Here is a 27,021-nt window from a genome sequence, read left to right as displayed (position 1 = left end):
GATCATATCGATAGTGTGGGCATCGATTGCCAGTTTCATTTTAGACATCTCAAACAACAGAGCTGCAGGGTAGGCGCGTGTGGCCTGTAAGCGTTTTCTTTTTTTTTGTTGCTATTCAAAAGAATATATTTACTATACGCGACGCGTCTAAACTAGTGTATGTGTGTGTGAATAATTTGTTGCTGCGTTAATTTAAAGATTAATGCGCACAAGTGCATTAAATAATAATAATACCAAAAGAAAAACAACAGACAACCAGCGCCCCTGCCCTTCAAACAGCTCTACAATAATATTCCAATATAAATAACTTCAAAATTCAAGTGAGGAGCTGTTATTTTGCCAAACTGCAAAAGGGTGCTAGCCGTTATGTGGAGTCCAACACATTGCAGTGTAACTGGTAAGTGCAGGTGTTATTCACTCACTATCTCTATCTCTCCTGTCAGCTGGTTATACTCATAAGTGCCGTTGCATAAATAACATTTGAGAGGGGCTACTACCAAGACGCTCCTAAAATATCACATTTAACGTCAAACTGGTTTAGTTATTGTCACTGTATGTGTGTGTGTGTGTGTATCTCACACTGACAGCCTGCATGCCTGTCTCTGTGTGTGTTTGTGTGTTTATGGGTTCAAAAAATCGTAAAATTTAAGCGCAAAGCCAATTGAACTGCTGTTAAATACTATTAATTGGTCAAATTACGCATTGTGTTTATTTTTGTCGACGTCTTATGATGATTGGGACTTTAAAAGAATAACAATATTAATTTACACAGACATATTAGTTATGTACATGCATATGTTTGTAGTAGAGATTCTCTGTATGTGTGTTTTATTTTTATTTGTTTCGTGGTGAAAACCATTGTAACCTATTCAACATCTTGTTTAAAATTTCACTTTTTCTGTTTTCGACGCTTTGAACGCATGACCCCCGCTCTGCCCGCTGCTGCTGCTGCCGCTGCTCAACGACTGCTGCCAGTTTTCCCGGTTTTCTCTTTTTGTTTGACCATACTTTATCTCGACACAATTGCAGTATCAGTGAATTACGTTGATAAGATTATGTATTTATTTGCCATTTTCATTGCCTCAATGCGATCATTTTTTGTATTATTTATATTAATATTTTTTCAGTCGCTTACTCACCGCTCGTGTCTAAAATCCACGAACATTTTTAACTCGCAATTCTAACTTCATACAGTCACACAGTCACACCCACAAACAAACAAGCACAAGCACACACACAGACACATTCGCTCTCCTCCTGTTTCGCTCTTTCCTTTTTTGCTTCTTCTCCAACATTCTCTTGTTTTTGTTGATTGATTTGCTAATGGCGCATGGCGCGCATATTTGATTTATTTTGATTCCGCCTTTTCTTCTTTGTCGCATTCCTTCACATACGTGCACATGTGTATGTATGTATGTATCTATATAACTGTGCATACATACATATATAGTTATGTATGTACGTGTGTGCATTTTTAGTGGGCCTTTTGGTGCTCTTGCCCATCGAATTGGACATGTTTACGTTTTTGTTTTGCTTTCTTCATGGCTGAATGTCAATGAAAAATCAGCGCAAAATATTGCAATCGTGACAAAATGGCAAAAATCTACGTCGAAAAAAAAAACTATCTGTCTCTGTCATTTGCTCTCCCTCCCTCTCTCTTTCTCTCTCCTTCCTAGATTATTTTGCTAATATTGTTTTTAATTATGAATGTCAATTGCAATTATTGCATATTGCACAATTAAAGTAAACATGTGCATTTGTATGAATGCATGTGTGTGAGCATGTGTATACGTATAAGGCTGCATACACACACATACATGCGTGTATGTCTACATATGTATGTAATTGCACAGATGAATAGGTAAATGACTCACGAAATGTTGAAAAGCTCACGACTGAAAAAAGCAGATAATGAACGCGCACACACGCGAATTTGTATATTTGTATGTATGTATATGTACATATGTATACATACTGATAAGGCTCATTGTAAATGCTCTCTCTCTCTCACATGCACACACACATAATTACCGATAAACGATTCTTGAAAGCACTGTCATCACCAATTAGGCTGCTTTTACTTTTGTTTGTCCTTTTGCGTCTGTTTCTCCACCTTGAACTTGCAGAACTTCGCAGCTTTGCCGCTGCTCTCCACACGCATACATATACACACGTACATGTGTGTGTGTGTGTGTGTGCTTGTATATGTGTATTGGCATAGAGTAAAGAGTCCAGCAAATCGACGAAACGTCTATGCTCTTTTGCCAATAGGCTGATCTATCCTGGTATACGCAATGAAAATAGAATTAAGGGCAGGTGAATCATACGTTCCGGTATGCGCTCATTATGATGATAAGTGCGGGTCTTTCTGTTTTATCACTAATTTTACTGCAACGACTCGGAGATATTGGCAAAACATATAATGACACGTTGCAAGATAGAGGAGACAAAAAGTAAAGGCAGCGATGGTTCTTTAGAGCTGGTTTGTGAACTTGCCAGCAAGTTGGCTTTAGTTCATTAGAGCTAGTTCCTAAACTCTGTTTTTGGTTGTCCATGAATGCAAGGCTTATATATAGTGTATATACTGTATTTATCTTCTATAAAGCCGTAATTATATTACTACCTCTTGAACATGTCGGGGGGTTTTGGTTCTTTGAAACCGGTTCGTGAACTTGTATATATTTTTTTTCATGTCCATGAACGTAAGGCCTTATATATCTATGCATATATCTAACGCCCTTAGAGGAATTAGCGAAATTTGTTTCGGTTCGATTTGATTATTCTCAGTTTACAACTGGTTTGGCTTATATACATACATATATATACTATATATGTGTATAGTATATAGAGAACGCCAGTTCGAAATGTTGTATGGCGCTCAAGCTCTGTTGAATGATTATAAAAAGACGTTGACGTCAATTAATAAACAAATCCGTTGCCAGCTTGTTGGTCGACTGCTCTCGCCTGTCTGTGTTTTGGCATTGTTTGCTTTCTTCTAGATTGATAAAAGTGCCATACCAGGCCGTACCGCACCGCACCGCACCGCACCGCACCGTCCCCGTCACCCCCATCCCTCCCACAGGTGCAAGCCAACGACACTTGTCCAATTCATACCACGCTTCTCGCAGTCGTCGAAATAATACGAATATCTCTGTTTCTCTCGATTGTTTGCCAAAGTCTTATATAAATATTTGCGCCTGAGATGAGCCTGAATCGTGTGAGGTGAGTAGGAGGAACAGCTGTTTGGTGTTTCGGAAAGCCGATTTATTACCAAATTAAACTCTGAAATACCTTAGGCATACATATGTGAGTGTTATGAATTGGATTATATTCAATATAGAGTAATACATATATATATTTATTATATATATGCCGACCACATGTTCATAAGAATCCAATTATTTGCTCAGTTTCCATCTATTTTTCACACTTGTGGGTGGAATTTCTAAAACACTAACTTGATTTTTTTTTTTTTCTTGTTTATGATTTAGTTTAGTTAATTAAGTTAATGGCTTGCCTTTTTAATGGGGCACTTGGGTTAAGTAATATGAACACACCCACTGCATTGACGTGGCACTCCTCTATATTAGACTTCCCTCATTTCCCAGCACCCCTCCCCTTCCGCCCCCCGCCCTTCACAGTGCAAGCACGGTTCGTACTCTGTGTAATGTCTGCTTTTAGAAGTTGGCGGCTGTTTTTCCGCCAAACTTTGCGGCCGCCCAAGTGTGTGCGTTATTTTTAGCCATAAATTCTTGCCTAGAGCACCCTACCCTCTCTCCTATCAGGGTGCTGGCCGGCTCGGTCGTGCACCGGAGTTACAGCAACGCAGAAACATCGATAAGAAATAGCAGCGAAATTGCGCAATATGTTGCCTTTTTTTAAAGCAGGCCACGAGACCATCAAACTAGCCAACCAATCAACCAGACAAACAAACAAAATTCCACCAAGCAACCAAGAGAAACACACGCACATTAACGATTCATATTCCAAAAAAAAAAAAAAAAAAAAAAAAAAAAGAAAACACAATACCTAAAGACATCAAAAGCAACGACCATTGAATGCTCTTGAGTTCGAATTTATTGCAGCTAAGCAAATTAAGTCCTCGGAATTATTCATAATATCGCTTGAATCGATATTTTTATAGAGCAACTTGAGATATTTGTACAACACTTATCATATACATAAAAATATAAATAAATGTAATTAGCAATATAGTTACATATATATACAGAGCTGTATTAAGTCTTCAATTTACTTGATTATGAATCGGCCCAAGTACGCGTTAACTAAAGGGTATGAATTTGCATAAAATATATTAAATATTTGATACTTGTAGAATTCCAATGCCAAGCCCCACTGCTCCTCAGTAGAAGCAACACAAAACTAGATTCACGAATCGACTCGGAACTCTTCCAATTAACGTGATTTGACTGGTTTGCGAATACTTACAAATCGTAAAGATGCAATTCTTATTGGAATCGCTGGCTGTAATAGCGTTTGCCCGTTGGATGCATTTATGCGAAACAGTTACGTTTCATTGCCCCCGACCCAGTTAGCGACTATTCTTGGCGAATAGCACGAATGCAGTGAATGAAACAGGTATGAAATCGGATCTCGGCTCCACCTCCTGCTGTCGCATCAATTGATTTCCAGTTTGCCAACTGCTAAATTTATGCTACTGCAATAATTACTACTATTACGACTACTGTTAGGACTGCTGTTACCACAACTGCTGGCATTACTATTGCTGCTACTGTTACTACTATTATTACTGCGACTATTCCCCTTAGTATTGCTATAACTTCTACTATCATTGGCAATGCTATTATTACTACTACTGTAACTACTGCCACTACTGTTACAGGTACTATGTCTACTACTATTGTTCCCACTACTACTATACTACTGTTCTGACTGCTACTACTACTACTACTACTATTATTGCCACTACTACCATTACTGCTACTATGTCTACTAATATTATTGTCACTACTATTACTGTGACTATGTCTATTACTATTATTGTCACTGCTACTATGTCTACTACTATTTTTGCTACTATTATGTCTACCACTATTATTGCCACTACTACCATGACTGCTACTATGTCTATTACTATTATTGTCGCTACTACTATGTCTACTACTATTTTTACTACTATTACGTCTACTACTATCGTTATTACTTTGCTTACTACTGTCATTGTCACTGTTACCATTACTACTACTACTATTATTGTCACTACTATCATTACCACTACTATGTCTACTACTACTACTTCTACTAATATAACTACTACTATTATTGCCACTACGGCTGTGACAGCTACTATTATTGACAATTCTATTATTGCTACTACTATTTCTATCAATATCATTGCTATGGGTACTACTACTACTATTGCTAGTACTCTCACTACTATTACAATTCCTGGTACTATTTGCATCACTACAATTACTACCATCATTACGAACAATAATACTTTTACTATTATCTTTACTATTTACATTACATTACTATTTCTACTACTTCTTCCTCTTTTGACCCAAAGTAGCTGCCCCTTATATTTATTTGACCTTTTGCAATTGTCTTTACGTGTTGAAGAGTTGGAAATTCGTTGCATTTAATTGCCCTCACTTTCACATGCCCAAAGAAAATATTTAAATGCGCAGCAAAAAACCAATGCAACTAGCATATACCCTATAAAGTTGAAAAGTTATGTATTTAACATAACGGAATATATGCATTAAAGTTAACATTTGAAACTGGAATCTTTGATAAAGGTATTTTGCAGGCAGTTGTACGATAAAGAAATTTCAGATAGCTTGCAACTATATATGGAGCTTGCATATATATAGTTGGTGTCTAAATATTGACTTCTGTAATCAGTTGCTAATCTGTGCTTGCAAAAGCTTACATCAAGACGTTTGTTTGCATTGATAAAAATAGGTTTTATGGCACATATAGCTAATCCTTAGTATCTGCCATCTTTTATCTATGTTTTTGTTCATTCTTAAAATAGTATTTTAGCTTTATGTTAATCTACTTCACTTATCTACCATCTGCACAGTCATGAGCGTGCAGGGTATACAGAAATTGTGTGTATTTGAAATATTTTAAAACTTTTGATGAGCAGCTGGCAATGCATGCAACTGCAACTGCAACTGCAGCGGCTGAATGCAATGCACTCTAAAAACGAAGAAATATTTATGAAATGAATGAAAGGCCATTGGGGGGTTACTTTCGAGGCGATTCATGAAGTGCTCTCAAGTAGTTTCAAGAGGTTTTTGTTTAGTTTTTTTCCCTGCTTCATGTTGCCGAGCTATAAATCAGCATTTTCGCACGATCTCAGTTGTTGTTGTTGTTGTTGTTGTTGCTGCTGTTGCATCTGTTGTTTATGATATTGCGGCTAATTGCTGCTGCTGCTGCTGCTGCTGCTGCTGTTGTTTATTAACAAATGCTGTTCTAACGGTTCCCCATTACAAAATAAAAAAAAAACACAGAAATTACATCAATGCGGAGTACTTAAACGTAAACGGAATTAGTATATTATATATTTGCCCACCGTTCATTAAACTTAATATAGTTCACATAGAAACCTAAACCGAAACAGAAAGATATAATTATATTATAGAACAAATGTATACATAACTTTTATAAATTGACAGAAATATAGGTTGTTATTAGACTAGTTAAGATTTGATTTCAGTGAATGGTTTGTGTTTCAAATTAAGCATTTTTCAGTCCAAAGCAACGAGAGCAATCGAGCCCGAATTTGTGGTACATTGTAAAGATCTTGACTCAAGTCGTAGCACCCATTTAAAATGGAAACTAGAGCAAAAAGTAGAGCGAGATAATCTAGAGATTGTGTGAACTCACGGATTTAGATTTCAATTGAGAGATTTGAAACAAAAGTTGAGGTCTCTACAAAGTACAGTTACAAGTCTCAGCTTTCTATCTATAAAAGTAAAAGTCTTTTTTTTTTTTTTTTTTTTGTTTAAGGTACATGTATAAGTTTAAAAAAATTTAATTTAATTTAATTTAATTTTTGATTACATATATTTTTTGTATAGTATAAGTTAAAATTTTTTTTTAAAATTATTTTGTTTTATTTTGTATTTTATTTTAATTAAAGAAAAATAGTGACACCGTTTTAATTAAATGTTTGTTTGTTTATATTGATTTAGTTTTTTATATAGTATATATAGTTCGGGAATATCTTAACTACTTTTATCTTTATTTATATAATATAAGTTACATCTATACTTATTTCATTTATTATTAGTCCTAACTATTTTTTCTAGTTAGGGAATATAATAAATTTTATATCTGTTATATATACACACACACACTCACACACACACACCCACCTTCATTACGCTTTGTGTGTTGCTTTTGAGAAAGTGCATTTGAAGCCAGCGGGTTTCAATAGTTAATTTACCATAGTAAATTATCATTAGCGCTGCCTAAATGCAGCCACTGCGTTAGCTGCGCGGCAGCAGAGCACGTGTGATCTATGTTTGTATGTAAGCAGTTAAATATAACTGGAATAACAGCTCTACCTAGGGTATCTGCAAATCGGGGAAACGTGATCAATTATTAACTGAAATAAAACAAAAATTATAAAAAAAAGCTTTTAACTCTATTTAATTCATAATAAAATAAAATAAATATATGTATTTACTTAACTACGTCATCATATATGTTTATCATATACATTTATATATGATCTTTGGCCAACGAAAATTGCAATATGTTAATGGCTATAGCCAAAGTATTGCCAACATTGACTTTTGGGTCCCAAAGATATTTGAATTGAATTGAGGAGTTATTCAGGCCGTCGTCAGCATTTAGAGGAGCCGGGTTTTCGATGGTCAATCAAAATGAGTTGATATTCACTTTGCAGTAAGCTCGATTCGAAAGCATTGTGACAAATTATATATATATATACATAAATATATATATACGTATATATACTACCTATGTACAACACGCTGCGCCAATGCCAACGCCAACGGAAACTGAAATAAAACCGAAGCGAATTAGAAAACCATTTTAAATTGTATCTGGCTGGCAGTTCGTGTATCTGAAAACATTTCCATTTGTATCTGACATGCAGCTGCTGCTGTTCGGCCCGGCCGCGGGGCGACTCTGTCCATGGGCTCATTAACATGCGCGCAGAGGAGCATTGGCCTCGGGAGCACCAGCACCAGCACCAGCAGCAGTCGGTAGTCGTAGCGGCAGCTATAGGCTAATCATCATCATGATCATCATCGTCGTCCACCTCGTGCTCTGTTCTGTGTCTTGGCAGTTGCCACGCCTCCCTCTCCTGCTCTCTCCGTCTCCGTCTCCGTCTCAGTCTCAGTCTCAGTGCCTTCGCAGTCAGTCGAAAGTGGAACAGCGAACTCTCAAAGTGCGTGTTGGGAATTTTGTACATTTGTAATGCGACTTTTACTGCCAACAGTTGAATCAGTTGTTGTCTCACAGAGTGGGTGGGACTGTGGGGCTGTGGGGCTGCGGAGCGACAGCGACGAAGCTGTAGCTGTTGCAGCATGTGGGGGGAAAAGTCTCAGTTCCCCCAATGCCGATGTCTGTGGCAATAATAAGGTCGCTTGGCTCTTAACGGTTGGCTGCCACTGCTAACTGTCGCAAGTTAAGTTTTGCCATACTCGCTCACCCAGTGAAAACGAGTATATTCGCTATTGTCTGCTGCCCAGATCAAGTATCACGATCGTACGTACATAGTATATGGCAATTTGAGGAATATATTTGTATATTTTTGGCAGGTGAATCACTTCTGACACTTTCTAGAAACCAGCGCCACCTACTGGAGGGGGCGTGGCATACCGAAATAACGAAATAATTAAAATCGGAGATATAAAGATATGAAGTTAGAGCAAATCTGATCGCTCGATATATGACTCTGTCTCTCTTATTTTTAAACCTCGTCTCTCTCTCCTCTATCTCTCTTTCTTTCCTTGTCTCTCTCACTCTCGCTCTGTCTTATTCTTAAACTACCTTCTCTACCTCTTTATTTAAACCACTTTCTCACTCTCCATCTGCCTTATTCTTAGATCTTCTCTCTCTCTCACTTATTCATAAGTATTTTCTCTCTCGCTCACTCTCATTCTTAAGCTTTCTCTATTTCTCGTTATGTGCCTATCTCCCTCTCTCTCTCTCTCTTTTCTCCCATATCTGACCCTTGAACGAGTATTACGCCGTCGTTTGCATCCAATTGCAAAGCTCTTACCTTTGTTTCAGTTATTTCAGTTTGGGTTTTTCTTTGTCAAATCTGAATTTTCAATTTGACTGCTTCGAAATGGTAATCAAGATAATCAAGATAATTATGATAATGAAGATAAGCGCACTGACATCATCGCACTAGAACTGGAAGCCATAATTCAATCTATTTGAAATGTTTCTTATGAAACCCCAAAAATGTTTCAAAAGCAAATTTCCTGGTACAGAGTGTGGAGCAGTTGGCTGGAGCAGGGCGTGCAGGGGCAGACGGGATTTATAGACCAAAGCTTGGCAATGATTTCATTGAAATAAATTAACCTCAAATGTTGACCTCCTCGAGAGAAGCAAAGGCCAGCAATATGTTAAAAGAGCAAAACCAACACAAAAGCGACAATTGACAGTTGCATTGTTGGTGGTGCTGTTGTTGTTGTTGTTACTGCTGCTGCTACTTCTGTTGTTGGTGGTATACCCTGTACAAAATAATTGGCTAAAAAGGCAGCAAAAAATCTTTGCTTAGATTCAATAATTCGCATTTGTTGGTTAATAATATTATAATAACAATTTTTCAGTTTTTATTCAAAGTTGTTAATAGATTAAAAAGGATATTTCGTTTTTAATATATTATCAGAAAGAAAACAACACTGCAAAAAATGTTTAATTTTTCCTTAAGTTTAAAATTGATAAATAATTAAATTTAAAAATTTTTTTTTAATTAACAAATAAATAAAAAACCTTTATAGGATATCTATTAGTTGAGTATTACAATTTTCAACTTGTTGCTTTTGTTATTCTCATTCTCGCACAATTGAAAAGGTGCAGTAGGTATGTGTGTGTGTGTATAATATATGTATGTCTGAATTTACCTTTGTCTACGTTTGAGTTTGCGGGTCATGCGAAGCATTAAAATAATTGACAATAAACAAACACAGAAACAACAGTACATGCATATGTATGTGATATATAGGTATAGACAGACATACATACATATATACAAATATCCATATATATATATATATATTTGTACGTGCTACGAGTATTTTATTTCAACTCCTATCAAATTGGTCTAGTGTGTGGCAACTTTTGTTAGAGCTCTATATAAATCAAGTCATTGTTATCGATTATTATTGATAGAAGAATTTTGTTAGCTAGCTTTGCAGATAACACTACAAAATTCCAGACATGTGAATAATACAAGAATTTATTATTACCAAATAGTTTTTTGTTTCGATTTCAGTTTTAACAATAGCTTAAATGGCGAAACTTTACATTTTTCGAGAGTTGACAAATTCATATACGAATATGCAAATTATCAAGCTTATTTATCTAATCGTCTAATGTAAATCTCGAAACGAAATGTTATCAAATGTTATTTGATTTTGTGTTAACTTCTTCAACTTCTGCTTAATTAATAACAAAAGCAAGACAGTTAATATTTATTAGCGAAAATTGATAACTAATTGCCTGATTTTGGTAGTAAAAAAGTAAACTTTTGTATGCACATATGTATGTATGTATATTAATTATGCTCAACATGAGGAAAAGTATTTTTCTTTTACTTTTTTTTTCGCACAGCTTGTTTCGAAAAAAAAAAAAAAAATTTCAAAAACAAGTAAGAAGACTAGTCGAGACTGCTCGACTAAGAGATACCCTGAACCCTCTAATCTGATATTCTAATCAGTCAGCACTTCTTTTCGACACACATACATACACACCGCGCAGTTAGCAGCGACTGCGCTTGGGCTGCGCTGTAGTGTGTGCAACATTATAAGAATATATTTGTTGAATAATTTAATTTCTAGACGTACAATCTTAATGAAACTTTCAGGGCGTAATCATATGGTGAAAATTTATGCACATTTCAAAGCACAAGTCTCTAGTACTTGAAATACGCCTTTTACAAAGGTGAGGGTGAGATATAAAATAAATATAAGTCTACATTAAAAATTTGCAAGCTCTAGCTCTAAAGGCGTAGGAGATATAATTAAATAACTAGCTTTCGATAAGGTTTTTGATCGATAATAAAATATCGGGAGTAGTTATCGATATAAAAAGAAAAACTTGATATGCGCGTGATATACACGGACCTAGGATTTCAAGTCTCTAACTCTTATATCTTCTGAGATTGACGCGTTCATACATACGGACGGACGGACAGACAGACGGACAGGGCCAAATCGACTCAGCTCGTCGCCCTGATCAAGAATATATATATACTTTGTGGGGTCTGCCACGCCTCCTTCTGCCTGTTACATACTTTTACCAAAACCATTATACCCTGATTTCCCATTTTCAATGGGTTCAGGGTATAAAAATGAAAACATAATTACATTTTTTTTCCAGCTACAAATTAATGTTGTTTTGCATACAAAATTTCATTTTTAAGCGCTTTTTATAACCTCTACATATGTAAGTGGGTGTACGTATGTATATGTGTATTTGCACATATGTAAATATGCATGAGTGTGTGTGTGTAAGCATTCACTATTTTTTGTTTTTTTTTTTGTAGCATCGAGTCTGTTGACTCGTATGACAATGAGCACCGACTATCTATCCACCTGCTTTCATCACAGCTCCCCCTCTCTCTCGCGCTCTCTCTTTCTGTTTCTCTGTCTCACACAGGCATTGTATTGTGTGTGTGGGTGTGTTTGTTTGTCTATTTGCCTACAATTCATTGATGACGCTAACGTGTGGCTTGCTTGGGCTTCTGTTTGCTCTCAACAAGCACTCAATTACGTGTTGAACGCTTTTGTAGCGCCGCTTATGGCTCTCACTCCCGCCGCTGACCTCGGTATTCCTCCCCTCCCTCAATCATCTTCATTAACAAATCGAATGTCATTAAGTGCACAGAATGCTCTGGGTGTTGATTTGGCACACACACACATACACACACTAACACATGTTTGGAATGGCGCACTATAAAAGATCGAAGATTGAGCGAACGAACAGGCCATTCGGCTGTAAAGCGTGACTCAAAAAGCGAAAATGATGCCGAATGCCGAATGCCACAGCCAGAGCCAGAGCCAGAGCTAACGAAAGCCGCAATTTGAGTGCCGTGTGAAGCGAGCGAACAAATAAAACGGGGCGACTTAACGGTTTCCCTTACTGCTAGCTGCGCGCTCTCTGTAATTTTGTCACTCTCTGCTCTTTGCGCTCTTCGCGTTCTACTCAATGTGTTTTGTTTTTGTCATTGTTTGGCAAATTTTACCATTTGACATTTACCATTTTACCTTTTGCCATTTCTATTTTGGTGGCTGCCATTTACATATAGTCCCCAACCCTCCAGCGATAATTCGCGGGGAAATAAAGAAACGTTCGATGATTGAATACTTATTGTGGGTATTTGAATAAACTCATCAGTCAACAATTAAATTCATAAGTAGATATTAATTTAGCCTTAATTCTTAGTCTAGCAATAATAACGCTTACAATACAAATGGCGTGAAACTGTAATGCGCGCCCATCTCTAGTTCTCTTCTTCTTTTTTTTTTTAATTGCACTGAAACCGGTTTATCGATATTCATTGGATACATTCTGTGTGATCATCAATTCATCTATTGCTCTTCACTGTGTGCCATTCCCGGCTGTTTCTAGCCTCATTTTTTGCGCAGATATGTTTGTGTGTGTATTTACATATGTTATGTTTGCATATATATATGTGTGTTTGTGTGTGTGGACTGCGAAACTGTTAATGTCCGTCGCTAAAGGTTCCCCAATTGGCTTAAGAAAAGCCACAACCGCAACAAGTGATAAATGCAGGTCTAAAACAGAACGTGCAAAGCGAAAAAATGTTAATGTAATAATAATTATTTGGCGTCAAGACGCCCACAGTGGGTAAAAGGCAACGAATGACTCTGCCACCATCACCTCTTTCACTTGCAATGAACGAAACCGTAAATAAAAAGGCAAACAAATTTGCAAGAGAAAAAGAAAACAGCGGGAAAAAACTAGCAAAATGTTTTCGTTGCTTTTCTATTGAACGCTTTTTACTTACCGCCGTGCGATTGCTTTTGCAGTTAGCTGATGTTGTTGTTGTTGTTGTTGTTGTTGTTGTTACGAGTTTCAAATTTGCGCAATTTGCGTTGCGCTAACGGTATTTTTGCGCCAAGCACATTTGAATAGCGATGTAACAATCAATAAGCAAAAGTCATTGCAAATCGATTAGTTAAAATGCAACAAAATTGAAATTTTAAGCAAATGAAAACAAATTGCAAAAATATGTAATCCTTAAGTCATAGAGTTAAAAAAAAAAAAAAAAAAAAAAAAAAAAGAAATAATTTAATAAAATAATAATTAAATATTAAAAATAAATTTTAAAAACAAATTATAATAATGAATAAATAAGTAAATTAAATTTATAAATTGAAATGAAAAACTATCTATTTTATTTCATTTACATACACACATATTACATATTCATAAAGCTGCAAACTTATACGAAATTATGCAATTTTTCGTAATGAGGTTGCTCAGGTTTTTGAGTTCCCCTTGATATTCCTGATGCATGGATATCTGAATATTTATGTACCTCGAAGTAGAGCTGTGAAATGGAGTCTCCTCCATTGCCTATGCATATATGTAACTGGACTGGAACCGATTCGAGCGTCATGAGTCTAAAACAATGCTGCGACTTTCTGCGCACCACAAATACCGAAAGCAAATGTTTTGCTTTAGTTTTTATTTTTTGCGGTTTTCATATCAGCCGGATGCTCTCAAGCTATGCTGGCTATGACTTTGGTTTTAGTTTTGGATTCGTCGAGGTCACGAGGCGCTTTCAAGTGAAACTCGAAGCGACTTCAAAATTTGCTTTTAGGTCGCTATCAAAAAGCAACAGCAGCGCAATCCGCCCGCTCGTCCGTCCGTCCATCCGGTACGTTGGTTGCTATAAAGCAAGAACTGACTCATTCATTCCATCCATGCGATTTTTAAATTGTGCATTTTTATTTTTTGGCGACGCTCCCGAGACCTTAATGTCGTCGTTGGAGCTGTTGACACAGCTGCCGGAAATGTAGGCGGACAAATCAAAATTAAGACATTGGCCGGCGCAGCCTGGTGACAGCTGATAATAGGACTGAACTTTCTTAAAGTGCGACGCACCGGATCATCAACTCACTAAATTGTTTAAAAATACTTTCAGCGTGTATAAATAATACTTGTTTCAACTTTACTTAATTTGTACATGATTTCAGCTTCTTTGCAAATTGATTAGGAAAGAATCTCGCTTTGATTTCAATTTCTATTTATTATTTCTGACTATTTCATTAAAAATTCAATCAATTCTCTAGTATTCATTTACACTCTCTGAAATCTAAGACTTTATAAGATTTATTTAGATCGTGGGGCGTTCTTGATGGTCTTTGGCTTCTCTTTGAGTAGGAACAATGCTTGATATTATTTGAATTTAAGTTTGACTCAAAATTTTATATTCGTTATTGTCCCTCTCTGTAACTCCCTTAGCATAACCCCTTATATTACGTTCCGCCTTTCTATGTGATTCTCATGGCATTGCGTCTAACTCGTCTATCTCTTTCATTTACAGTTCAGCGTGCGCGAGGTCTTCTGACCAAAGGCAAGAATGGCACCAACAATTGCTTTGTCACAATTGCCCTGGGTAAGGAGAAGTACCAGACGTCCGTCAAGGAGAAGGCCGAGTCGAGTGTGAACTGGAATGAGGAGTGCGAACTGTGAGTGTGTGTGCTTGTAAATTGTTGCATATGTATTAATGCGGCATCTCGTTTCTAGCAAAATTCCGGATCAGGGCAATCGGGCGGAGCTAACGCTGACATGCCTGCATCGCAACAATCTGGGCATCGATGAGTTCTTGGGCCAGGCGACGCTGCCGCTCAAGGACATGGACGTCTATGATAGGCCGCGCGCCAAGTGGTGCAAGCTGGAGAGCAAGCCCGGCAAGGAGAAGAAGAACAAGGAGCGCGGGGAGCTGGAGGTGCGCATCGCGTTCGTTGTTAAATCCGGATCGCTGACAGATCTGAGCAAGAAGGACAAGCACAAGTCTTCCATTGGCCAGCTGGCCAGCTCCGTGGGCGGCAGCCTGCTCTCCATTGGCCAAGGCGAGAAGCGCAAGAGCATCAAGAAGCTAGCTGGGTCTCTCAGCTCCAAGCTGCACATACGCAGCAAGAAGAAGCAAGCGGACGGCGATGACAGCGGCTCGTTCAGCGGCTCCTTTGCCAGCATTGGGACGCCAAACAGCTCGTCGGGTCTGGGCGGCGTTGGCGGTGGCAGCGGACGGAGGCGCGGCCAGCGCGCCGGTGAGGCCGATCCAGGCGTCATTAGCGAGGACGAGGACGAGTTTGTGTTCGACAATCTGTCCCACAAGAGCTCGGGCAGCTCACTGAACATCCAGCGCTCCGGCCTGCAGCCGCCCTCGTCCAATGGCAATAACAATTTCACGCCGCGCAACCCATCGCCGCTGCTGAGCAACGGAGGCAGCATTGCCAAGGGGAAACTCAACGGAGGTAAGCCCAAATTGCAAGAGACAGTCGATGAGGATCCCATCGTTGCGGAGATGGAACAGCTTGAGCTCGATTTCAGCGTTCGTGCACGCACTCTGCCACCTCCCTCAAAGCCGCCACGCACGCAGCAGACACAGCAGGAGCTGGAGCTGTTGGAGCGGGAGCAGATGGAGCTGAAGCCCGAGGGCAATGCCCAAATGCCAGTGGAGCCGACGCCAGCACAGTCGGCGGCTCCCAGCCAGGTGGATGAGTGGGAGTCCAAGTTGTATGGTGGCGGAAAGTATTTGGAGATCGGCAGCAGTGACTCCCTGAAGCGTCGCAGCTGGGAGACACGCGTGCCGCTGCCGGCAACCAGCGAGGAGCCGCCACCGGTTCCCTCCTCAAGCAGCTCGTCGAGCTCATCGGATGAAGAAGAAGATTTTGAGACGGTGGAGGAGGAGCCGCCAAAGGCAGCGGCGCCGCCCCGCCCATCCGATGAGAGCAGCAGCAAGAGCGAGAGCAGCTCGCTCTTCTCCCCGAACGTGGAGCCACGCAACTTTGATGCGCTCAATGCTAGCTTCGCCAAGTTCGAGCAGCGCAACAGCACAGCTATCTTTGCGGATGAGCAGCTGCCCCCCGAGCCGCCGACTAGGCCACCTCCGGCAGAGCCGCAGCCGTTGCCAAGTGAGCGCCCCAAGCCGCAGCCGCGTGCAACAAATCTCGAGCAGCTGAAGGCAGAGACGGCGGCGCTGGCAATGGCCGAGGCTGCCGCCGAGGAGGAAGCCTCGCGCCAGCGACGCGCCGCCGAGGACGAGCGTCTAGAGGCCGAGCTGCGCTTGAACGAGCAGCGGCTGCGCGAAGAGGAGGCGGCGTTGCAGCAGGAGCTGGAGCTGCAGCAGGAGGAGCAGCGGCGACGTGAGGCCAAACGGCGTGAGGAGGATCAAAGACTCTTGAGCTTTGCCAAGCGCTCCACCTCCATGGAGGAGCAGCCATCAAAGCCGCTATCACCGAGGCAGGCATTTGGCCAGAAGGAGGAGGAGGAGGAGGAGGAGCAAACCACGGCCGTTGCTGCGCCCGTTGCTATTGCCGTTGCGGCGGCAATGGCCGATGTTGATCCAAGCATAGAGCACAACTTGTTAACGCCCGAGCAATCGCCCAAGGAGTTCAACAACATTGGCGGAGGAAGCGGCGGAGGCGCCGGCAGCGGCAGCGGCAGCGGCGAGCGCTGGGAGAAGCGACTGGGCAAATTTAAATACGGCAATAAGCGAGGTGAGCGGTTCTACCCAAAAGATACCACAGTTTGAGCTGCAAACACAGCAAAAAACGAAAAGCAGTAAAAACAAACCGTACTGAGAATTAAGCGAGCAGCAAACCTGTCCAGAAATACCGAAAACCGAACCACAAACTGAACCAAACTAATCCACCAACTAGTCACACCTCAATCAGATCTTGTGTACCCCGCATTTATAAACTGTCCGGCGATGCAAGAGCGGAGAGTGTGGCGGAGTCGGCACCGACAATCGAGCCAAGCAAATCGATCCAAGCAATTTTCCAACTCAGCTGTCATCTCTGTGTCATCCTATTGAAATTTCAATATTGATTTACCTACGCATTCCTCATCAAATTTCTCACACTATCAACTTCTCCTGCTGTGTGCATTGTCTCTAACTCCTAATATATATATACATATATATATATATATATATATCTATATATATATCTTCTCTTCTTTCCTTTTCTGTTTGTTTGTTTCTTTGTTGTTTTCTGTAATATTTCGTTGGTTCTGCTGCGAGCTGCCAGTGCCGCACGAACTGTTTGAATTCCCTCTCAAGCTCGAACCAGATGGAAGTGTTCGTAATGGACTGCTATCGCACTCTGATTAGAGTTACCAAAAGAGCACGTAAAATTGGTTCGATGTAGCTCACACTCTTCTTTGCATCTCCGGCAGCCGATGTCTGAATTTGATTGTTAACTCATTTTTTGTTGTTGTTGTTGTTGCCTTTTCCTTTACAGACAAACAAAATGATACGGATAGCAATTCGCCCAGTCCCAAGTCCACGGAGCGCATTATCATTGGCCACGAGAAGTCGGGCTCGCATGCGGATCGCCGTTCCGAGATCTCGGCACAGTTGGCCAAAAAATACGAGGGCAAGTCACGGGAGGTGAGTGGGTCTCGACTCGAATCGCTTTTGTTTGCTCTCATTGCTGACTATCCCTCTCTCTCTCTCTTGCTCCTTCTGTTGCAGGAGCTGATGCTCATTGCCAATGGCATGGAGAATGAGGCTTTGCTGCAGCGGCAGCGCGTCAAGGAGCTGGAGGATTATTTGGATAATTTGCTGTTGCGCGTCATGGAGACGCACCCGAAGATCTTGCAGAATCCCTACTCGCGAACCACATCGGCCAAAAGGTACAAGCAAGTGTATACATATATATATATATATGTATGTATGTATATGTGGGCATTACTCTCTTCACATGGAGCTCACGCTTTAACCATACACACACTGCCTTTCGTGCTCTTGCTCCACTTTGTTACTGTCTATGCTTCTCCCTGTTTTCTGTTCTGTTTGCTTTGTTATGCCACCTACACCACAACCACAACCACATCACCACCACTTCCACCGCCACCTCACTCCGCTGCATGTCCACCAATTGTACTCTGCTTAATGTCTATTGATGTTTATTTATGTATATTTGCTTAGTTTTAGTTTATTGTTTGTTTGTTTGTTTATTTTTTTGTTTTTAAGATGCCAATTTCTACATTTATGTATTTCTCTTTATTTAGTTATAAAAATTACATCAATATGAATGACTTTTTAAAGTAAGTGCTGCGAACTTTCGGCATGCAGTTGCACGCACACCTAACAAATGCAAGCCAAGCAAGCAACAACAACAAAACTCATAATGCACTAAAGACACACGAACAGCTAAAATCAAGATCAGCAACAACAACAATAATCCCCCTGAGAACCCCTGAGATCAGCAGCAGCAGCCGCAGGCGCCTCCATCCGCAGCAACAAACAGCAAATACAACAATAGCAAGCAACAACAAACAGCAAAAGCAACAACTACAACAGCAGCAGCAACAACAGAAAAATTAGCAGAAACAACAAAAACAATGAGTAAGAGAAATGAGCTTTCGTCTGTCGTCATCTGTAACTGTTTCAATTGGTGCTTCAGGGATTTCCAGTCGATTACCCTTGCACGCATATCTGTCTCTGTCTAACGCTGATCTTTCCAATACTCCCTCTCACTTCATACTGCTATCCTAAGTTTAAATGTTGTACAAAGCATTTAGCGTGTTCTTCCACACACACACACACATACACACAAACAAAATCCTCTTGTTTATTACAGAATATTAATTTCTTTTTTTTTACATTTCTTTTGCAGCGGTTAACTGCAGCAGAAGCCAAACATTTTTATGCAGCAGGCAGCTTATTGTCGGGCAAGAACACAGACCGATGGAAAGAGAGGCTGTTCCAAGCGAGAGTGAGAGGGAGAGAGGAGATATGTAAAATAGAAACAAGACGAACACCAAGTTGCCTTTGTCATTAGAGAAATTCAAGTGCTTTCTTATTGTATTTTTTAGCATTATATTTACACATACAGTAACAACTCTTAGTATTTAAGATGATTTTTTTTCGAACACAAATGACCACTACTACAAGGCCCAACAAAATTATGTTGACATTTTCTGTGCGTATTGTTTATAATTATGATATTCGGATTTTTCATTTTGCCCTGTGTTAATATTTGAACGAACTTAAATTAAATTATATGTTAAATGTAAATTATTGTAAGCAATTTGCTCGTGAATTGTGAAGCTTTGTTTCGATTCAATTGAAATTCGATTCGATTTAATTGAAATTATTCAAAAGTATTTTTTATTTGCATTTCAAAATGTGTTTTTTTTTTTTTCTTTTATGTGGAGAGTCGAAATCGGATACGATTGAAACAATTTATAGTTAAGTAAGTTTTAAATTATTTATGTATTAGACGTTAAGCGAGGAGAGAACTACATACAATTATATATAATATGTTGAAATGATACTTATTAAACAAAATTAAAAACACTTAACATTGATATTAATATCTCGGGCGACAAAAATAAATTTTACTGTGGAGTTTATAATTGCATCGAGTTTTTTTTGGGAGAATTATTGTCGGTAATTATCGCATAACCATGTATAATTCCGATTTCCGTTGATTAACGCAAGATTATTACATGTTTAAATATTTAAAATACTAGATTAACAGCACCAATTGAGTAGTTTCTGGAAATTAGTGTCAACTAGCTGCGGACTATCGTCAAAATGTTATTGGATATCGATACACAAAGAGTCGTATGGTAAAAAACCGTTATCACGACGATTGACTTACTATAAGTTGTGCCGCCAGATGCATTGCGCAATATATAGAAATTGAATTTAAAATATTCTAATTTGTTAAATATGATATTAAATTATTAAATGCGTAAAAATATATTCAAGCTCAACTTTTATAATTTATAATTTTGTTGTCTTTAGCTTTGACATTTTTCTTATATATGTTCGGCTTGAAAATATTTGAGAAAAATGTGAAAACAATGCCAAATTGTTAACTAGAAATGCGCTTCTTAAATATGTATGTATTCAATTAAATATATACTTGACTCTGATGACTGCCTTTGCGTTGCCGTAAGCAAAGTTTACAATGTATATTAATAAATGATTCGTAAATTTAACCTGACTATGATATTCGAGAAAATTCGTATATCGTATATATTTTAGATTTGAATAATATAGCAGTTTTCACAGAGCAGATTATTTTATTTATTCATCTCATAGAAGATATATCATTGATACATCCATTAGCAAGCTGGTATATCCCTTTACTCATGTGGAAAGGGAAACTGGAACTTGGTACTTACCCAATTAAAATATTCTTACTCTCCGTCAAATAGGACTTAAGATATAATTCACTCAAAGTTTTTGCTAGAATAATAAAAAGTTCATGTACTTTTTTGAGCAGCGACCGCACTGTCAAATTCCGTGAGCTGTTACGAAAATAACAGCCTCCGCGATATCAATTAATTGATATCGATATACAACAATAGCTCGATTTAAATTTAAATTTAAAAATGAAAAGAATACCTTAAGCGATAGTCTATATATAGGTTTTAATTGTGTCTGCAATTCTTGAATAAAAGAAAAAAAAAAAAAAAAAAGGGGAAATTAATAAACTCAAATGCACATTAACATTACATGCATCATTTATTGTTCGCTATATACACCCTCAGGTCTAGTGCACGCCATTTGAGGTTTGCGGCTGTGACGCCGCCAAAGCTGCTGCCTGCAGTTGCTGTTGTTGCTGCTGCTGCTGTTGCTGTTGCTGTTGCTGTTGCAATTTGCTGCTCTGAGAGAAATCTATGCAGGCACCCGATGTTAGATCAATTTCTTCAGAATCAGAGCCATCAGAGCCCTCATCGGAGGTCGGGCCAAGGGCAGACATGCCACCCAGATCCAGTTCGGCGACACCATGCCCTGTCGGCTCCTTGTAGAGCTTCAGTTCCGTATAGGTTTTCGATAGCTTCTCGTGCTCGGACTGGGAGTGCGTTGGCTGCTGCTGTTGCTGTTGGAAAGCTGGATGCATCATGGTAAAGTTGCTAGCGCCCTGCCCATTGGCCAGTGCAGCTGGCACATCAGTGCCGCCCACATCACTATTGATCATGGCATCCTTATTGCCTGGTGTATTGCCAGCAGACAAGTTCTCTGGCATTTGACTGTTGCCATTGCCGCCGTTGGCCGCTGTGCCATTGGCTGGCCTATTCGAGGCGCTGCCTCCGCCTCCGCCTATAACGGGAGGAGTGCCCAGACTGAGGCAGCGCATCCGCCAGGCATCTTGCAGCAGCTGTAGACGCGCCTGCTTGCGCCACTTGGCGCGCCTATTCTGGAACCACACCTGCAAGTCAAAAGACAAAAGTCAATAAACTCGAACGGAAGCCAGATATGGATGGAAGACATATAGATATCACTTTGATAAGGTAAAAAGTAGTAAAGTATTAAAAGTGTTGGCTCTATATGATTTACATAAATATATAAACTGATTAATTGATTAACTGATACCTTTCCCATTTAATACAATTTCTTCAAGAACCACATTATTTATAGAATTTAACTGTAATTACAATTATATAAAGTTATGACTGAATAGATTTAGACAAATGCACGAACTTGACTATATCTACACCTCTCTTAATATTTTAATATTCTTGCTGTTCAAATAAAAATAATCTCATATGTAATTTATTATCGTAGATCTATTTTAACTATGTAGAAACTAACTAGAAATTTATAAGCTCTTTTACTGAATAAATAACATATTTATGGATATCTCTTTCCTTTGACTGAATAAATAACATATTTATGGATATCTCTCTCCTTTCATGTTATATAATATGCTACTCCAATTAGAAACAGAATTTCTTCATATATATATATATAGATATATAGATATCCATAAATATGTTATTTATTCAGTCAAAGAGCTTATAAATTTCTTTAAAAACTAAAAGTAGCTCATCTCTCATATAGTATTATTTACTGAAAAAAAAGGTATTTTCATTTACCAAGTATTATCAAATGGAGTTGACCTATCCTATATATTAAATATTCTTATGCCAAGAAACATATTCCATTGAGATCTTAGCTAAAATAAAATTTGTTTCACTGCTCATCAGGAATTGAGAAATTTAAAAAAAACCTCAATCAATTTGAATAATACTTAAGAAAGAGGGGAAAAGTTCTATTACGCTTTGATATATGCCGTTTATGTGCCGAATGATCCTCAGAAATGAACAATATTTGTACATTCGGCGAGGGAAGCATCGTGGCATAGCTGGCGGCAGCAATGATTCACCTGGACGCGTGCCTCGCTGAGGCTGATGCGCAGCGCAACTTCCTCGCGCAGAAAGACGTCCGGATAGTGAGTCTTCTGGAATAGGGCCTCTAGTTCCTGCAGTTGCTGTGGCGTGAATGTGGTCCGATTACGTCGCTGGCGCCTCCGGCCGAACATGTACTCCGTGAGCAGATCGCCCGGGAGCGGCGATATGAATGGCCCAGCCATTAAAGTGAATAATTTAAAACTTTCGTATTTTTCGTTTTGATTTGCTTTTTTAGAATTTTAAATAATTTGTTTCCTTCCACTATTCGATGTCAATCACAAAGCACAAAAAAAAAACTGAACAAAAACACTTTGCCTCAACACACGCAAAATGTAGAATCCTATTTTGGATAATGCACGATAGATGGCGCTAGAGCCAACTAAAAAAAAGTGGACTTTCGAAGTGCGCGTTTGGCCAGCGACTGCGGGAGTGCAGGCAGCGTCCTTTGGCTTTTATGCAATCGCAGTAACAGCAGTCAAGTCAACTACTGCACATATACAGACGTATACATATATAAATGTGTGTGTGTTTGTGAGAGTTGTATTGTGGCTGCGCCTGCGATTCGAAGCATGTTCTTATGTGTGGGCAATAATTAGAAGAATGCCTATTGTAATTTACAGCTAATTAATATTCGCACGCACACGCACATATACACACACAGACACACACACATACTTAAAATTACCAATATTCGTATTTTTAGGTCAACAATTGTTATCCACTTTGAGGCGCTTGATTGGAATGCCTATTAGCATAATTATGTTATGCACCTAATGTAATTATCATTAATATTTCGCCGTCTAGAGCTGAATATTCGCTCTCGCGCTTGCTCTGCCTTTGAATTCGCCGCGCGCCATCTCGCTCACAATGTTAACCACTTAGAATAGCAGGTGGCTAGGAGCGCGCGCATCCTCTGTTCGCTGAGCTCGCTCATTCGCTCGTTGTAAACATAAACAAATATAACACACAACAATATAGTGCACATGTATGCAGACACGCACACTCAAGGAGAAGTCCCGAGAGCTTGCCTCTTAATGAGTGCACTACTCTCCCACACCAATACAATCACATGCTGTTGCCGCCACTGCACTATGGGGAAAAATCCAAATTATCGGGTATTAATTAATAACTTAAAAACTAAGCCAGATTTTTTGATCCGGTTTTTGTATTATTAATATGTATACCATCAGAAATATATTTTAGAAAAATGGGCGTGTCACCGCCCACCCAAAAAAAATTTATTAAAATTTTGTATTAAAAATTTTTTTTTTTTTTTAAGAATTTTGCTTGTTCATACTTTAAAATAATAATTTTAATTGAAAACAATCGAACTTTCATAAAATCGAAATTAGTTTTCTTCAGTTTCGAGTTCCAAATCAGCCAGAAATATTGATCCGCTAAAAAAATTCGGGTTCTTCAACTGATTTAATTGTGCCTTCAACTTTACATAATACAATACGTACAACTTCATTAGACAGCGACCTTTATGCTTTCAAACTCTTTTCTAAAGATTTGCCGAAGAAATAATCTGATCAGATGTATCCATTGTTAAAAACCATCAGCGAAATTATGGATTCTGCTCTCATGCTCTCATGCATGATGAAATTAGTCTGATTTATAGACCTGGTTGGGCAAATCAGACGCTTCCTTACCAAAAAAGCCTACAGGATGAACAGTACTTTCCATAATCTGCCTCAAATGAACAATTATTTTTATAAACATTTGCTGTCATAGGCAGTCATTCATAGTTGTCAGCTAGTTTTTGTTCCTGCTGCATTTCTTCCATTTGTAATTTATATTTTGGCAAAAAAAGCGGCTTTTGCTTTTTTAATATCATTTATAAGTTGAATCAATATTAGTCTTATTTAGTTTCAAAATCACAATTACTATTTCTTGGTTAGAGTTGCCTTTTTCATTGAGCCAAATATCACACAGGTCAGCTCATAGTCACCTGCTAAAAATTGATTTGCGCCGGTTGTGCGCAAAAGTGCACATTGAGACAAAGGCACTAAGATCCCAATTGATTACTCTATAACATGCAATTGGAATTACACTGGTGCGCCCTGGTGGCTGTTTTATATGTCTTTGCAAAGTTTAATTTTATTTACAAGAAATGAAATTTGACAACATTTGCTAATTATACAATAAATGATTAAAATAAGTTCAAACATCAATTGGTTTTTAAGCCAACGCATAGTAGAAGCCCTAAAAATTCATATCCTTTTTAAATTTCTCAAAAATAATGTCTGGTCATTGAATAACGATGATTTGAAAATCGGCTAACACAAATTGTAAGCTGAAGGCAAATGCTTTTCGAAGATAACAGCTGACTTTAACAGCTGTTAGGCTTAACAGTGGACTGTTATTCAACATTTTGGGTACAGTACCTTAAAGTTTGGAGTTTTATTAAGATGTTAACATAAAAAAATTATAAATTTTCATACTTCGCAAAAATGACTAAATACCCGAAAAACGGCAAAATTCCCCATAGTGCACTGCAGCGCGCTGCTGTTGTTGTTGCCGTTCTGCTAACTGCGTCGGCTTTTATTGTTTTCTCGTTTTGACTTCGTTAAATTACGGCACAAGCACAAAAACCTCAAAAACGTTAGCTTCACGACTGCATTGCCATTGGGGGCGGGCTGTGGCAGCGCAGTTGGGTAGGCTACGAACAGTGCATAGTGGGTCGAATGACGCTAAAAAGTAGGCAATCGTTTTTCAAATGCAAATTTTCGAAACATCGTGGAATTTTGATTAGCTTTGAGTAGCCTTAAAGAATCATGATATACTCAGCGTATTTTTCTTGAAAAGCATTGATATAATGTAAAATTAAACAAAATTAAATCAAACAAAAAATTGTTTTTCTAGCCATAAAACTATATTTTTTTTATTAGTTTCAGTACGTTTATGAATTTTATGAATATGCAATATATATGTATTAGTATTATTGTTATGCTGTATAATATACATTATATATATATATATATATATATTATTGCTTTGAATATTTTTACCAATAATCATATAAATATTTAAATATGTTGGAATTGCTGTGCAAAATAATTCATTAATTATTTTTATTATTATTATTCTAATTACTACTATTCTTATTTCATATATAGCTTAACATGCTATTTGCATGTCACATTTATTTGTCTTGTTCCACTGTTATCGATATGTATGTGTAAGCTTATGTATGTGTGTTTTTGCATACATGTGCATGTTAATATCAGATGCACCTGCGAATAATAAAATTCAAATCACTTAATGCTGCCAGCAGTTGAGAAACGGCAACGACGTCTCCACTTAAACAATACGGCAACACCCCGTTCACACACACATATACTGACATGCGATATGCAGTTAGAGTAAGATAGGCAGAGAAAGAATGAGACAGAGTATAAGAGGGAGGGAGACAAAGGCAGAAAGAGAGAGAGAATGAAAGAGAGAGCAGGAAAAAAAGAAGGAGAGCGAAAAGGAAAGAGGGTGAGTGAGTGACTGAGATAGAGAGAGAGTTGCTGACTTTTTGTTTTTGCGTTGCTGCTTGCGCTGCTGGGTAAAGAAGCGTAAGTAAGGCGCACAGAAATAAGGTTGCCACCACAGCTGATGCCACCTGGCAGCCTGGCAGCGCTGCGGAAACAACAATAAAAATATCAACAATGCGAGCATGCTAGCTGGTGTAGGCGAGTGTGGGCGTGTGTTAGTGTGTGTCTATGGGAGAGTGTGAGTCTGTATGAGTGTGCGGTACAAACAAATGAAGGGATGTAATTTTCTCATTTGCATACATTGTTTTGCTCGCTGTATTGTTGTTGTTGTTGTTGCTTCGTTTGCTGTCGTGTTTTGCTTGTGTGTGTTCTGCCTGCGCTTGCGCTAAAATTATATTTATTTATTAACACTGAGCCATAGGCGTGGCAGCTGCCGCCCGCCCCTCCTTTACAGTTAGCGCGAGCCTGCATTATGCTTGTGTTGTTGCTTTATTTCATTTGCTTCTTTAGCGTCGAAGCCAATCATAAGCGAGCACAGTTATGTTTCTCTGTGCCTGCTTGTGTGTGTGCGTGTATATACATATATATATATATATATGTATGTGTGTGTGCGTGCATGGGGGTTGACCAACGAGACGAACGTCAACGTTGACAGCGTCTTATTGAAATTATGAAAATAATTTCATGTTTGCCTTTTGTTTCATTTTCTTTTTTGGTCGCCAGCTGCCAGCCGGCTGTCTTCACCCTCTTTTTTCATGCTTTTTGCTTCTTCTACCCGCCATTTTAAAAGAATAATTTGATGTTGTTGTTGCATATTTTTGCTACTGAAGTTTATTAGGCAACATGTTTCACCTGAGCAGCGAGCATTTGCCTGTATGTCTCGCTGTATGTGTGTGTGTGTGTGTGTGCGTGCGCTTGTGTGTGTCCA

At 38.7% G+C, this 27,021-nt stretch overlaps 2 protein-coding genes across 6 annotated transcripts; one reads left to right on the top strand and one right to left on the bottom strand.

The window, feature by feature from the left end:
* The first annotated feature begins 27 nt into the window (after nucleotides 1-27).
* LOC6584064 (rab11 family-interacting protein 1) lies at nucleotides 28-19,762 on the top strand. Of its 4 annotated transcripts, none has more exons than XM_002009688.4 (6): nucleotides 28-397; nucleotides 14,777-14,921; nucleotides 14,980-16,955; nucleotides 17,700-17,848; nucleotides 17,933-18,093; nucleotides 19,080-19,762. In XM_002009688.4, exons 1-6 carry the CDS (start codon nucleotides 367-369, stop codon nucleotides 19,084-19,086), a joined length of 2,469 nt encoding a protein of 822 aa, XP_002009724.1. In that variant the 5' UTR covers nucleotides 28-366; the 3' UTR covers nucleotides 19,087-19,762. The 4 variants fall into 4 exon arrangements, with proteins under 4 accessions (XP_002009724.1, XP_015016813.1, XP_015016812.1 ...); XM_015161327.3 differs by lacking the exon at nucleotides 19,080-19,762 and adding an exon at nucleotides 18,472-18,702; XM_015161326.3 differs by lacking the exon at nucleotides 19,080-19,762 and adding an exon at nucleotides 18,472-18,702 and having other exon boundaries at nucleotides 31-397; nucleotides 14,980-15,710.
* A 1,140-nt stretch (nucleotides 19,763-20,902) lies between these two features.
* On the bottom strand, nucleotides 20,903-23,045 carry LOC6584063 (retinal homeobox protein Rx1). 2 transcript variants are annotated; one of them, XM_002009687.4, is made up of 2 exons: nucleotides 22,587-23,045; nucleotides 20,903-21,629 (listed from the first exon to the last, which is right to left on the bottom strand). In XM_002009687.4, the coding sequence occupies exons 1-2, from the start codon at nucleotides 22,791-22,793 to the stop codon at nucleotides 20,970-20,972; spliced, it is 867 nt and encodes a 288-aa protein (XP_002009723.1). In that variant the 5' UTR covers nucleotides 22,794-23,045; the 3' UTR covers nucleotides 20,903-20,969. The 2 variants fall into 2 exon arrangements, with proteins under 2 accessions (XP_002009723.1, XP_043867618.1); XM_044011683.1 differs by lacking the exon at nucleotides 22,587-23,045 and adding an exon at nucleotides 22,480-22,560.
* Nucleotides 23,046-27,021: the final 3,976 nt, after the last annotated feature.

The sequence above is a fragment of the Drosophila mojavensis genome, unplaced genomic scaffold (assembly GCF_018153725.1).
Source record: "Drosophila mojavensis isolate 15081-1352.22 unplaced genomic scaffold, ASM1815372v1 contig_136, whole genome shotgun sequence".
Classification (NCBI taxonomy): Eukaryota; Metazoa; Arthropoda; class Insecta; order Diptera; family Drosophilidae; genus Drosophila; species Drosophila mojavensis.
The sequence above is the reverse complement of the archived record's forward strand: the minus strand, read 5'-3'. Positions and strand labels throughout refer to the sequence as shown.

What these genes read in the sequence shown, in the direction of transcription:
- LOC6584064 (XM_015161327.3), top strand. Translation starts at nt 367, where the DNA reads ATGTGGAGTCCAACACATTGCAGTGTAACTG. An exon ending in AACACATTGCAGTGTAACTG is followed by an intron (nt 398 to 14,776) that starts GTAAGTGCAGGT and finishes TTTCATTTACAG; the next exon opens with TTCAGCGTGCGCGAGGTCTT. An exon ending in TAAATACGGCAATAAGCGAG is followed by an intron (nt 16,956 to 17,699) that starts GTGAGCGGTTCT and finishes TTTCCTTTACAG; the next exon opens with ACAAACAAAATGATACGGAT.
- LOC6584063 (XM_002009687.4), bottom strand. Translation starts at nt 22,793, where the DNA reads ATGGCTGGGCCATTCATATCGCCGCTCCCGGGCGATCTGCTCACGGAG. An exon ending in TCAGCGAGGCACGCGTCCAG is followed by an intron (nt 21,630 to 22,586) that starts GTGAATCATTGC and finishes TTTGACTTGCAG; the next exon opens with GTGTGGTTCCAGAATAGGCG.